Source organism: Phycodurus eques, chromosome 15 (genome assembly GCF_024500275.1).
Source record: "Phycodurus eques isolate BA_2022a chromosome 15, UOR_Pequ_1.1, whole genome shotgun sequence".
Taxonomy (NCBI): Eukaryota; Metazoa; Chordata; class Actinopteri; order Syngnathiformes; family Syngnathidae; genus Phycodurus; species Phycodurus eques.
The window spans coordinates 21,841,477-21,855,813 of record NC_084539.1 but is presented as its reverse complement, the minus strand read 5'-3'; the positions used below and the strand labels follow the sequence as shown (position 1 = coordinate 21,855,813).

The 14,337-nt window shown below is 43.7% G+C and overlaps 1 protein-coding gene across 2 annotated transcripts in view; it reads right to left on the bottom strand.

Annotated features, from left to right (window-relative positions):
* LOC133413651 (collagen alpha-1(XXVII) chain A-like) overlaps positions 1–14,337 on the bottom strand; it is a 63,362-nt gene that overhangs the window by 24,584 nt on the left and 24,441 nt on the right. For both annotated transcript variants that reach the window (XM_061698274.1, XM_061698275.1), the window contains 7 exons: positions 11,322–11,375; positions 11,007–11,051; positions 8,972–9,025; positions 7,090–7,134; positions 2,354–2,407; positions 1,336–1,380; positions 38–91 (listed from right to left, as the gene is read on the bottom strand). In XM_061698274.1, coding sequence (XP_061554258.1) covers positions 38–91; positions 1,336–1,380; positions 2,354–2,407; positions 7,090–7,134; positions 8,972–9,025; positions 11,007–11,051; positions 11,322–11,375 — 351 coding nt within the window. The remainder of the gene's footprint in view (positions 1–37; positions 92–1,335; positions 1,381–2,353; positions 2,408–7,089; positions 7,135–8,971; positions 9,026–11,006; positions 11,052–11,321; positions 11,376–14,337) is intronic.

Genomic DNA, 14,337 nt, shown 5'->3' with positions numbered 1-14,337 from the left:
AGAGCGAAGGTTCTTAACAGAGTGTAGTGAAGATTACCTTCAGTCCACTGGGTCCAGGAAGGCCCATCTCGCCAACAGGTCCCATGTCACCCTGTCGCCAACAAACGGGACAAAACATATGCAGGGCTACATATTTGAAGGAAATGACATCGACACGACGTAACAGTCACACTATTCGCAGATGGCTGGCGAGATCGAGCGATTGGGAGACACAGCTCAATATATCAAGAGACAGCTAAACAGATTGTTGTGCGCCGTGTGTTAATGTAGCAGTTGTTTCGAGGTTGATGGCGGTTCGAGCTGCTGAGAACAAGAGTGGGCAAAGTCCATTTTGGGACCAAACATCTATTTCATAGGAATACTGGTAGAAATCAAGAAATCAAGTTCTAATTTTGACATTTTGGGGGGCAGTCCATTTTTGCGCGAAGCACCTTTCCTGATTGGTCCGTGCAACAGTGGGCCAACTCCCATTTCCAAGATGGCGACGTCCATGAAAGCAAAAACATCCCAAAAAGTGAGACCATACGCGAATGTTATTTATTATCTGTCATGAAACATTGATCGATTTGACGGGTGTTTGGACCACTATTGCACTTTTGATCCCCATTTGTTTCTTTTCTTTCAGGCAACCTTGCTGATACTGACTGAAACCGAAGATGAGGACAGTTCGTCAGCTATGACTGAAAGTGTCATCCTCGAGGGGTGCAACTAATGATTATTTTAATAATTGTTGATTATTCAATGAATCAGATTTAAAAAAAAAAACATTTTGCAATTTACATCCCTTTATTCAAAAGCAGGACGAAATGACGGGAAAATTGACCAAAATAAATTGATTATGATTCAGTTAGCGGTTTGGCTATTTTTTCTTTGGAGGGGCGGGTGGGGGGGGGGGGGGGGGGGGTGTTTGTTTTGCATATATTTAAATTTGCAGTCCTTGTCTGGTCACACGGATGCCGCAGTGGACAAAAAGTGCTGGAAACAGGGCTATAATCATCTCCTCCAATTACAGGCCTGCTGCCACCGCCGGGGGCCCAGAATAAACCGGGAGGAGCGACCGGTGGCGGGTGAAGACGGGACGCGACAAGGGATCATCACACACTATTATGTGGCGATTGGTGTGTGCGTGCGCGTGTGTGTTAAAAACAGACTTCCAACCTGGTAAAACGTGTTTGATCGACTATTAATCCAAAGTATAAGTCCTCCCGCACCCCCACCTATTCTTAGCATGTTTACGGTGGTAAACCGAGCAAAGTCAATTGTATTTCCGCAGGCCTTTTCAGTTTCATTTGAATCGAGCGTTTTCGGGACGGACACACAGAAAGGTCTACTCACAATTAGTCCGACAACTCCGTTTGGACCAGGGGCTCCCATCTGGCCCTGGACACACAGAAGGAGGAGAAGTGAGGTGAAGAGTGAAGGAGCACTTTTCTCGGGGGCTATTGCCTTGTTTTTTTTTTTTTTTTTTTTTAAAACAAACATGCTCCGAATAGTGGCTCAGTGTTCAGGGACGCTTATGAGAGGCGGCTGTGTGCTTGTGAGTGGAGCCAGAGAGGTGAGCTCCGTAAAATGCACTTCCTCGAAACTCTGCAGGTATCTTTTGTCACCCCAACGCGATACTTGGTATTTAACCTTTGTTTGTAAAGATTTTACAAATAAAATGCATTAGTACTGGCATGCCGACATACACGTTTTTGGGCACTATTGTCACTTTTTGTTGAGTTTTCAATAACTACAGGGTGATTGAAAAGTGACTCCCTATTTTAAAATACTTATATAAATATACTTATATTTATATACGTATTGTCATTTTCTTTCTCAATTTGTTGTGTGTTTTTTCTTGAATGTACGAAAATCGGACCCACAATGCTTTTCCAAAGTCCTCCCACACCGCACCACTACTTCAATTCTTAGACATAAAAAACTAACTAAAAAAAAAGAAAAAAAAAACACTCAGTAAATAATTTGAGTATTTTAACCGTGTAGTTAATTAACCAACCAAACAAAAAACTGTAAACAAAAACAATGCCAAAAACAGGATAAAGAACTCATACAAAAAAAATTGAGAAATAAATTACAATAAATGAATAATTTACAAGTATTTTTAAAACAGGGAGTTATTTTACAATCACCCTGTAAAACAGCCCAATTGTGGATTAGCGTATTAGCATTGGTAGCATGGCGCTAACAAAGACAAAAAAAACATGTATGAAGAGGGCGATGTAAAGTGAGGTTTTATGGAAGAAATTAATGTATACATCTAATGTATGCTCTGGAAAAAATGAAGAGACAAAAGAAAAATTCATTTTTCAATTCAAATTTTCATTTTCTCAGACGTGAGCGTGTGACCTACTGGTTCTCCGTCTGCTCCGGGCGGTCCCCGCTCCCCAAAGTCCCCCGGAAACCCCTAAAACACACACAGAGATGATGGATGCACACAAACAGCAGGACTCAAACACATTCGTCTCCATGTTCTGCTGGAGCAAACCATTTTCGAAGCGCCAGGGGGCAACACAAACACACGTCGAGATGTAAATAACATTTTAAATACATGCGCCGATGATAGCCAACCATGCTATCGGCGATTCCTAACCACTGTTCTGCAATGCAGCTTTGCTGCTCTATCTATACTAGCGACATATAGTGACTGCTGAAACAGATAAATACTCTTCCACTAGATGGCAGAAGATCCGATTAACCTGCTGCCATTCATACAAGATGTATTCCCATCTATAAAACTGCTTAGTCAGCTCATTGTTTGATTTATTCCATCACAAATGGCCCTGAGAAACTTTGAGAAAGAGTTTGGGCAGATGACGTGATCACAGTCGTTTGCTTTCGTGAAGTATCAAAATGCTTTTTCTTGTCAGGGAGTTGCAGTGAGCGCAGACTTGATTGCGGGAGGCTGGCACTGACGAGGGTGACAGAGTGATAAATTAGCCTTTTTTTTTTGCACTATACCCTTTACAGGTGAACTTAATTGGACCTTCTTTAAACTTTTGAATGTTCAACTGTTCAATGTTTCAATATTTCGTTGCACAACTTGCTGTCTAAATCTACACAAATAGGATTAGAAATGAAGCCGGTAAGGCACCCAAACCGGACGAGAACGTACTGTAGGTTTAGCGACCAAGAGATCGGAAAGCACAACGTCCAACAAATACAAAACATTTGTCATTCACGGGGAGTCGGCCGTCCGGTCACACGCTCAATCGCAACGTTCACTCTTGTCTCCAAAGCGCTCCGATGTGCCGAGCAATAAATGGATGTTAAAGCACATTGAGGAAAAAGCAAATGGGACGAAGCGCTGTTACGTGACCACGAGCGCTGGCAGGCTCACATTAGATAAGTCAAGTCAACTGAAATATGCAACGTAAGAGCATAACGGTCCTATTTAAGTTGATTATACTTTTTCGACAAGCCAGGCCAGCTGCCGAGGCATTACTGTGTCCATTTAGCGCTAAATGCAGGCTAATCTCGACCACACTCGATGCAAAGAGAAACCGCGTAAGCCCGCGAGCACAATGCCTTCTAAGAGCAGAACGTCCAGAGAGGCTCATTATGGCCGAGCTGGGCTATTTCGAGCCTCGCGCATTGTTAGGAAAAAATGCTAATTATCGTCAATAGTTGTGAAAAGTGGCAGCTCCCTCTTGGTAACAATGGAGGACAGTTTTAAACTTTTCCAAAACGAAATCAAGGCTCTATCATCGATTCAACTCAACCCCAAGGTTGAGGACTAGGCTTTCCAGGACGCACAAGTGCGGACCTCAATATAACACCCGAACTCAACGTGATCTCGAAGCATTTTTTCGTTTTTTTTTTAAATAGCATGTTTCCTCGTTATGGTCACGGGTGAGCTGTAGCAAAAGGTGGGGTACACCCTGGACTGGTCGCAGACCAATCACAGGACACATAAGATACAGACAAACAAGCTTTACCAGTCCCATTCCCACCTATGGACAATTTACAGTCTTGAACGAAGCTATTGTGCGTTTCTTTGGAATGCGGGAGGAAGGCGGAGCATCCGGAGAAAAGCTTCAACATGTATTCATTGTGCTTGTAAAAGGAGCTGCGAGGCAGCCGTGCTAACCGCTCACTTTTTTTTAATCTTCTCCCAAGTTTTAAAAGAACCACTTAAAACGCAGAAATAATAACATAGGCTGTGCCTGCTTTTCGATTAAGTATGGCATCAAAGCCGGAGGAAAAAAGTAAAAGACGTGCAGTCAATCCTCGAATGCTCTCGGGCTAAGGTTTGCTGTGTGACCGCTGTATGAGTCCAGGGCCAGTCTTGTGCCTCTTATTTGACCTGAATAATTTTGGTCCAACTTGGAATTTTCTTCCCATGACTTCATGAATGGCGGCGGATCAAATGCCCAAATTTTGCGCGACGTGTGTTTCCAGAATTTCCCGTCAAATTTCTAGAGTTTTAGACTTTTATGCTCGTTGAACTGAGTTCCTGAGAGGTACGCAGAGGTTTCAGGTGATAACCCCAAAACTTTGTGTGACGTATTTTTCCAGAAAATGTAAGTCGGATCTGAACTGTATGTGTTTTTGCCTTGATGTTTCAATTTTTGCTTCGTGTGACATTAGAGACGCAAACATTGGATGAATGTTTTGTGCGGCGGAAAGATTTTTCTCTTGAAGTTTAGGTTGAATTGGACAAGTTTTCCCACTTTGATGCTCGCTGAACTGAGTTCTCGAGTGGTTTCAGGTGATGTAACACATGACGACGGATCATATTCCAAAGTTTTGTATTTTTCAGTAAAACATACATCGAATTCCAACATTTACAGGATTTTGCTCACGGGATGTCGACATCGGATGAGTTTCCAATTTTTTCAACTTCAGCTGTTCCACTGTGCAGTGAACGCCTTCATATTTTCCATGTGGCATTCGTCAATTCAAATATTCTCCATTTTTTTCAGAACCTAACCTCCAATATTTGTGCTCAGACCAAAGTCATGTGTCATATGAAAAAAAATAACACTTTGGCGCCATGTTGGTACCTGGTAACTATGTTGACGTGAAGGGAGGAGCTTCATTTAGTCAGGCCACACCTTTGTCTAATATAAAAATAGTGCTTTGTCACCATCTTGCTGCAACTAGAGGTCATTATAAAGCTTTTTCGAAGGGGTGCTCACTGTACTGGAATGGGAAAATGTTATGCAACTGCGCCTGAGTGATCTCTTGTACTCTATTTATGAGCGTTCCAACAATGTATCAATGGCGTGTCAGCATTCATCGCCGTTGTACAGACTAAAGAGTTTGGACCCCAGTACAGCCGACGTGGATGACGCATGGAGTGCACCCAGAAAAAGATGACTCACGTCGCTGTCACTGCTGCTGTACAAGACAAATGTGTGTGTGTGGGGTGAGACCGTTCCAAGTGCTGCACTTAAAACTATTAGTTGAACACGGTCCAGTGGGGATTAAGTGCATCGCTGCTTTTACATCAAGTCAGCAACAACAACAACCCCGTAAAAAGTGGGTCAAAAGATTGGATGTTGCGCAACCGTCTATCCAAGATGACATACAGAAGGACCGCGCCGATGTTTTGGAAACCACCGCGATGCATCCTACTGGATACGTCCCAAATGTTTATGACAGTGGACATGTACCAGTGGTGTAACAGATACTTTGTTACCGTACTAAAGCAGAAATTTCAGGTATCTGTACTTCACACGAAGGAACGTTATGAGACAAATATATGCCTTAGTGTGAGGATAAGAAAGCAGACAATCGTCCTCTCTCTGTCTCGGATCTTGTATTATCACTTGGCTGTGAGACAAAGCAAGACGTCTGTGGCTGGGGGGCACTCGTTGCATAAGGCAGATGATAACCGCCTGTTTATGCGTGTATGTATGACCTCGCCTGAGGAGAAATACGAGACACTTTGAGGAGCCGTCAGGTTGTATTTGAACAGTTTTTGGAAAATTGTATCGCTCATTATTCGCAAAGTGCTCATCCCGTCTCTTGTCTGTTAAAGAGTTAACATGGCAGGTAAGGTGGATTTTTCAGTTGTTATCATCAGCGAATTGATCTTTATTTGTTGACAGTCAATTGACAACGTTAGCAACATGCTGTTTTAATTGTATAAAAGCCAAATTTAATAAAAGAGGGAAACTAAACTTTTGTGTGCAGAGAAGTTTTTTGACATTCTGCCAAGTTATCAAAAAGGCTATTACATACAATCGACAGTCAAAAAAACATTTTTTTACTTGCTACAGTACATTTAGGAGTATGGTGTTTTGTTTTTCACTTTTACAGTGGACCCCCAATCAGGAACCCCCCCCCCCCCCCCCCCCCGCCCCAAAATCCACAAATAAGTGAATTTGCAAATGCCGAACCACGAATACGCGGGGGTCCACTGTACTTAAGTAGTTGAATCAATACTTCTACATTTACCGGACTAGTATCTGTACTTCTACTTGAGTACTGTTGCCACCTCTGCTAAGTACCACAAACCAAAACAATCAAGCTCCATTCATGAGATCAGCTCAAATTAATGTTTTACATTCATCCTATGAGCAAAACACCATCAAAAAGGAAGCAACAGGCACCATTTCTGGCCCATGTTGAGATCTCAAGTGCTGTTCCGGACGCGCCAAATTTGAACATGATCGAAATTAAAAATATGACCTGTGTCCTACTCCCAAACACCGGCGGATGGAGCAATCGTGAGTCAACAAGGAAGCTCGCAAGTGGATAGGTTTTGCTCCATAAATGCGCCATTTAGCGAAAACATCTGCTGAATGGTCTGACGGTGTGTGTCTAACACGGCCCGGATCCCCTTTACTCCCAACAAAAGCCTTTTTCTTGTTACAGGCCCGACCCTGACGTGCGGCCGCTGGGACTCGACCCCAGTTAACCCCCCCTGACAGGGCCTGGAAACACTGAGCCGGCTGGAACAATGACGTAACACGCAGACTTTGTACCTTTCGACGCGCAACAAAAGCTCTCGATACCGCAGAAATCCCAGGAAGATTAGAATTGAATGTTGTTTGACACGTGTGACCGTCTGCCAACTCGCCCCAGCACATTTGCACATACGACACATTGTGTGTAAAGTATGTTGAGACAAAACTTTACCGGCCTACCCATCTTGCCCCTCTTGCCTGGTTCGCCTGGAATGCCCTGGAAAAGAAAGAAAAAAGACGGCGGGTGAAAGAAGAAGAGACAAAAAGTCAACACAAAAGAAAGGCTAGAAAGAAAAGTCGACAGAGAGTAGACAGACAGTAAGTTTTTTTCCCTCAGGTATCTGTACTTGCGTATGATTTATTTGTCTGATGACCTTTTACTCCTACTCCCTACTTTTGAAAACAGATATTTGCACTTAATACTCCTCAGGTTACATTTCCACTACGCTCCTGGTGACAGGCCGCGATTGCCGTGGATGCCCGGTGAGATTTTGAAACTGCCCCCAAATTTGCTGTCACAGTGCGGATAAGAAACCGAGTCAGCCGTAGTGAAACGGGGTTCACGCAACAAAACCTGACAACACGTAAGAAAACTTGGAGACGGTCCGTAGTGGGACGCGAAGCACACGCATTTTCTAGCATCTCGCTCTTGCATCCTCCGACTCTTCTAAAGCTAAGTCCTACAATGCCCGCCATGGCATACCTGTTGATCAAGCTTAATGTTGAACGTGAATGCGTGTGAGCGTGAGAAAGTGCACAAGTGAGCGCACTGTGCAGTGTGTATGCGAATAACACGTACAGGAGATGGATTCATGAATTAGCCACATACTAGAGAAAAACTAATAACAAACATTTGTTGAGCGGCAGACTTCTTTTGATGTCGTTGGCGACAAGACTGATTTGTGTCTAAATATTGCGTTTCGTCTGTGTAGATTGTCGGTCTTTCAGGTCCTGGTAATCCGTAAGGAGTGAATCGAGGCAACTTGACTCTTGTTTGCTGAAAATGTGTTTTGTTCCCGTTTTATCAAAACTTTCAAAAATAACTAAGGTAATATAGCTATTAGGCTAACGATTTTTTTTTTAGTCAGTTCACGACGTCAGCAAGGCTATGGGAACACCTTTCGATTGCAAGAAAGTCGAACCAACGCTAGCTAGCACGTGGCTTCAAAGAAAAACATGCAACATTTAAGGGGATTTTTCTTCATCTCAGTACAAGCACTATTTAAGTTAAAATAAATGTTTACTTTTCTTTGTAAGTTTATTTCAGAGTCTGTATTTTTTTGCCTTTGCTTAAGTACAACAATTCAATCACTACTTCTTTTGTTATCTTTTCTTTTACGCAAGTACAGTATGTGTACTTCTACGTACAGAGTGAGTACTTTCGCCCCCTCTGCTGAGGTATGACACCATCCATTTCTGGCATCTTAAGAACGAGGACGGAGTTGATTACAGCCTTCCTTCCCTGTGCTGATGCAACCCGCTGGAGCATGTCAGAAGTATGCTAATCGCCCTGTTTTAGAAGCCTCTGTGACTTTTGCCAGCTCGAAAGGCTCGCAGAGAGGCTGAGATGCGTCAAGGCGAGGGTGTCAAGCTTGTTTTCATCGCAAGCCACATCGTAGTTACGCTTCCTCTCCAGGGGGACCGCTATAATTATCTAAGACGTAACGGTATGCCAAAAATCAAGGTTTAGTAGGTACCTTGGTATTCAGGTCAAGGTGCGGTTCACACTGGGTACGGTAAGGTAAGGTAGGTTTGTGGTAACAAAGACAGATTCACTACATGTTTCAAAGCTTGAGTCTTTTCTTTTTAGGTTTAAGTGCAACGTCAATAGTTGGTCTTCTCTTGAGCAAATGATGGGCCTGGAGTTTGACACCTGTGAGCGAAACGCTTCGGGTTCTGTTTTCTTGTTTACTCTTACCATCGCATTGCAAGTTTGTGATGAAAGTGATAAAAGGAGTTTCACTGTATTTCTTTTTCTTTTTTGGGGGGGCGGGGGGGGGTGTGCAATTGAGACAGGAAAGATATTTTTGAGCAACAATATATCAATCACTCACTCTTTCTCCATCAGGCCCGGGGAGGCCAAAAAGCCCGGGGATTCCAATGAAACCCTGCAGGAGAAGAGAGGAAAGAAGGAGAGGAGATAGAGAAAGAGAGAGAGAGAGAGAGAGAGAGAGAGAGAGAGAGAGAGAGAGAGCAGGGTTACCAAGTGAGTTATTTCAATGCAATCAACGCGACAGGAGCTTTGATCCGACTGGCTACAGAGAGCTGACATTCGGGGGTCCCGCATGGTTAAGGGAGGGCCTCCGTGAAGAACCAAGCCATGAGGCAAGTGTATATGCCCATGGACTGCATGGTGCTGGCTTCCACGATGTAGTCCAAGGGCACATACCCTCACGCCAGGGATCTCTGAAGACGGCCTGCATGTCGCACTGTGCAAGGGGACAGAGACACAAACACCACAACACAAACACAGCGGAGAATGGCGTGCGGTTCGTAGGCGTGGGCCGGTCATTGGTTTTTAGGTATACCGCTGTTTTAAAAAGTCGCGGTTTCAAAACAGTCAGCGTTCATGAGCCTTTTCATTGTCGGCGCGAGCAGTCAGTAAGCGCGACGACTTTTGTCGAAAAAGTCTCTTTGGGGAATTTTTCGGGTAACGTGACTTGGTCGGGGAAGTCTGGAGGAGGTAATACTTTCAATACGGTATCACATTTAGGAGAGCGCCACCCGTCGAACGCCACGTGACCAAACTGGTAAATGAGATGGCGGAATCATGTGTGCACTGCGATAACCACGTTAATTACGGGCTGATGTCATGACGGTTTGAACCCGAACTTGCTAGAATATTTTCTTTATCGCTGGTGTCTTCAGATCAGTTAGATAAATGTACTGTATATATATGATATGATATGATATGATATGATATATGTAAACACAAACCGAGCCTAAACATCAGACATGGTCATCTTTGGTAGCTCTTGAAGACATTTTACCTGCAGCAAAAGATATTGTAGACGCTTAATCTTTCTTTCTCATGCCATTGGGCTCCGCGAGTGGCCTGAACCGGAAAAAAGTGCTTTGTCCTGTTTTCCCGAATGTGGAAGTCGGTTTGCACTTAACTCCCATTCCAAGGTAATCTTACGATATTACTTTCTTGAAATGAACATTTGCAACCTGCTACGAGAAGTCAGCGTATGTACAATTGGTGAAATAAATACCACAGACGCGACCGAGGCGTTTACGGTAACTCGCTAACTAATCAGTTTGTTTCCACTCTGCCTTTACGCCGCAAAGCTCAGAAGAGCCGAGAAGTGGCTACTAACTACAAATAAGTAATTACTCTTGTACTGGATGACATATTGATTTTGATTTAGAAAATTGTGTTTAAATGGACAAATTTGGAGTTATTTATCCAACCATTTAAAAATAATCTATTTTATATATGTAATTGCAATATCGTGATTTATTTTTTTAAAAATTTGAAGATTTTTGCTGATGGTTATGATACTGTCCGAATCTGATACCGGCCCATGCCTAGTGGAGAGGTGACAAGAAAAAAAAAGAGAGAGAGAGAGGACGAGAATGCATCCTTGAGACAGGAGGGCCTCATACGGAGCTCAAACAGGAAATTCCAGCCAATGGGGGCAGGGCGAGGCTTTGGGATCCGCCAAGAAGAGCTGATCAAGACGCTTTATTGGAACATTAGCATCACTTTGTGCGCGTGTTTGTCTTATTCGGTGCAGCGGAAGCCGGCCCGTTTGGATGAGGTACACGATTTACAGTGGGCCTGGAAATAGCAATACAATGTTGACATGACTATTAATAGTGCTACGCTAGGCCTGTGTCAATGTGCTTTTGTGCGCAAAGAGATGCATTACATAACCTCTGGCATGGATTTGGCACCCATGTGCATACTCTGTATACGCACTAGTGCAGGAAACATACCGAAAGCTGACAACCTCTAGTTAGACTCTCTTTCCGCCCCAAAACTCTCATTTACAGTCCTTCCCTCTATAAATACTGCAGTAAGAGTGTCAGTACACTGTCAGGATGACACGTATTTATCGATCCGACATTAGTAATTTAACTTACCCGCACGCCTTTGGGCCCCAAAGGTCCTATCGGCCCAGGTAAACCCTGAAAATAAGATGTTTTTTTAATTTTATTTTAGTCATCCAGCGCTTGTTGTTTGCTTGTTTCAAACAAAATGTGACGCGGGAATAAATGCAAGGAATCAACTAGCTTGTGTTGTTTGTTCATACATACACCACGATGCAGTATTTACACACACACACACACACACACACACACACACACACACACACAGAGGGTCAGCTGTTCAACACAAGCTAATTGCACTTGGCTTTGACGACAACTGTACCAGTCACAGCAGAGGATTTACTGCACCTGCCTGCCAGGATAACCTTTGGCACCTGGGCTTCCGACTGGACCTTGCTCTCCCTGCAGGAGGGAGAGAAAAAGAGAGAGGGGGTGAGGATGGGTTGGAAGGAGGGAGGGAGGAGGTGAGGGAGGCGGGAGGTGAAGTGAGAAGGATCATTGTCATTACGCTACCAGCAACACGCACGCGCGCATGCACTGCACTGCACTGACTGCCTGCTTGAATGTCGGAGTCCAAATTGGGCTAGCCGCAGCACATAGACAAAAGTACACAGAGTCACTTCTTAATTTATTCTGGTGAATCATTTTTTTTTATTGTTTTTTTTATCTAGGTCAGGCAATTGAGAACAGATTCTCATTTGCAATGCCAAATAATCTGACGAACAAAACAGAGTAAAACTAACTAAAGCAAATGCAAATGCGTAGACAACAAACCGTACAGTGTGATAGAGTTACATAATACATTCCATGACATCATAGCACATGGTGAATGACAGGTTCGAAACAAGTGCAGCCATCGTGGACAGTATTCCTCGCTAACTTTTGAAATGATGACACTGGGATGATGGAGGTGAGTTTTATTATTTGGTGCAGTCTTCCAGTCGTTTGGGGCCAAAAGTAGCGCGCACTTTGGAAACAGAGGTTGAGAAAAATGCTGGGCGGAGCGTGCGGGTGGTGGTATGCAAGGTGAGCAGCGAGTGAAGATCGAGTGGGGTCTTACCAATTAGTGTTTTAGATCAGATTTAGATTTGACGAGTTCTTAATCAAATGAATCAATCCATCGGGAGTGTTTTTTTTTTTTTTATGGGTTTTTATAGTATAGAGACAAGTCCGAATTTTGGGGCATTCGACTTGCGCCCCTTCAATGTAGTCCAATGTTGTGCAACAACACGGCTGACCTCTACTGGGCGAGACGTAGCGTAATTAACAGAATGAGCGGGAGTCGTTGCCCCCACAGAGAAGTGAAAATAAATGCGTTTGTATGCGTTGCAGCTCGGTGTGTGTTCAAGTAGCAGTTGCTTAAACGTTTAGAATTACCACAACATCGATGCTAATTTCCGTTAGCCCGTCTATTCCGTTTCCAATTACATGTTAGCGTTAAGCTTGTGGATTAATTTCTTTGCTTGAACACTTTGTTGTTCAATCGACAACGTCTAATTCTCTTCAGTTTTAAGTTTCAGTTTTACAGGAAACTTCAACTGGGAGTGACAAATCAACACTTTTTGTGCCTCGGCTCACAAAAGGTATGTAAACACTGCCTTATTACTCCCCGAATCTTGATTTTGGACAATTTGTTTTGGACAGTTTGAGGAAGGCCGCAGAGGCGTGCTAGGATGAGTTTGGTGTGGAAGAACTCGCCCTGAACCCAGAAAAGGACATAACGTCAAAGACGTTTTCCTCCATTTCCCCTTCCTGTCGGTACAGTGAAAATGTGACCAAATACGTACTTTTCTTTATACAATGTATATAGAAAGGGGCCAAAGGGAAGGTTTTAGATGCGAAAAGTAAACTTCACAGCGGTATTTACATACGTAGACCAAAAGGAATGCCCGTCAAGCACAATAATGCCTCAAGTGCTTCATCGTAAAATCACAGCCTCTATTTGGGTGTGTTTAAATGAATCCATAATCGCAGGAATCCCAAGTTTGACCCAAGTTTCCAAACTCTCGTCCCCTCGGAAAAAGGGATGCGGTGTCCTTTGCGGAAGCCGACAGGGCGTAGGACACGTCCAAACGCGCACACAGGCGACTTGTGTCGGAGTGCAAACGTGCTCATGTATAACTTCCATTGACACGCTCTGGATGTGCGGCCGTGCGCGGAGCTTGCCGCCTTGGATAAATAGAAAGTGCTTACAGTTAGAACCCGTCTGACTGAGGTCTATGGGCTCTTTTGTCGAGCAGCGCTTCGTCGGGTTAGTTTGGATAAAATTGTATATGCAGCGGTGCCTTGAGATACGAGCGGTCGTTCGGCCGATCATTTGATTTGAGTTGGGAGAAAGAAATTGGAGATGCAAGCGCTATATGGTTGCAGCTCACTTCGCAACAAGCAGTGAAGCAATTTTTATTTATTATTTTTTAATTTGTTATTTTTTTTACAAAAAAGAAGCTTCAAACTGTTTAATGCCATTCCCACTTGCAGTTCACTGTCAAAGTTAACAGAAGAAATATGCTCTGTATTTAAAAAAAACATAACTTTGCCTTTAGTCTGCTAGCCAAATGCTAAAACATAATGGGAAAAGCCACTGCTGAGCCAACAAATAGTATCAATGTGAGGCTTTATGTGACAGATGCATGTAGACAGACAAGATAACAATTTTTCACAGGCATTTATTCTTTACCCTTTGAGAAAAACAATGAATATCACTGCAGAATACTGAGTCGTAGTAGTTATGAAACTCTTCTTCGTTTGTGTGTGTGTAAGACAATAGCTGGGTTTACACGGAAGCCTGTATTCTGATTAGAATCGGGTCGGAAGCCCAAACCGAATAAAAATGCTCCATATAAACACCTCGATCGGAATAAACAGGCCGAATCCGAATGGAATTTCATTTGGATTCACGGGGTGGCGTATATTCCTTTTGTCGAGCCAATCACACGTAAATGTTTGCTCGGCCCTGCTTTGACGTAAATGCGCGCTGGCGTCATCGTTTACGTTTTGCCCTTCAGCTCCTTGTTAGGGAAGAGCTCCACCCGAGACGAGAGGATAGCATCCCAAGGGAAAAGGTGATGAAAAGCGGCGGACGTCGCGATTGCTATTTTGGGACGCAAACTGATCAAAATCATTGAGTTTGCAAGGAAATGAGGTTTCTGCGACGTCCGTTTCAGCTTGACTATAATGTGCTTGGAAGCAATACGGACTGCGAGCGGGAGGTAATACTGTAAGCGTGGCTCATTGTGTATTACGGCCGAGTCATACGCAGTCAACGGTGACTCAGAGTTAACGGCGGCGGTGGGAAAGCGGGGGGCGTTTGTAGATCGGACGCGGAGACGCCACAAAAGCTACACAGCCGATGACGAGTTTGGGA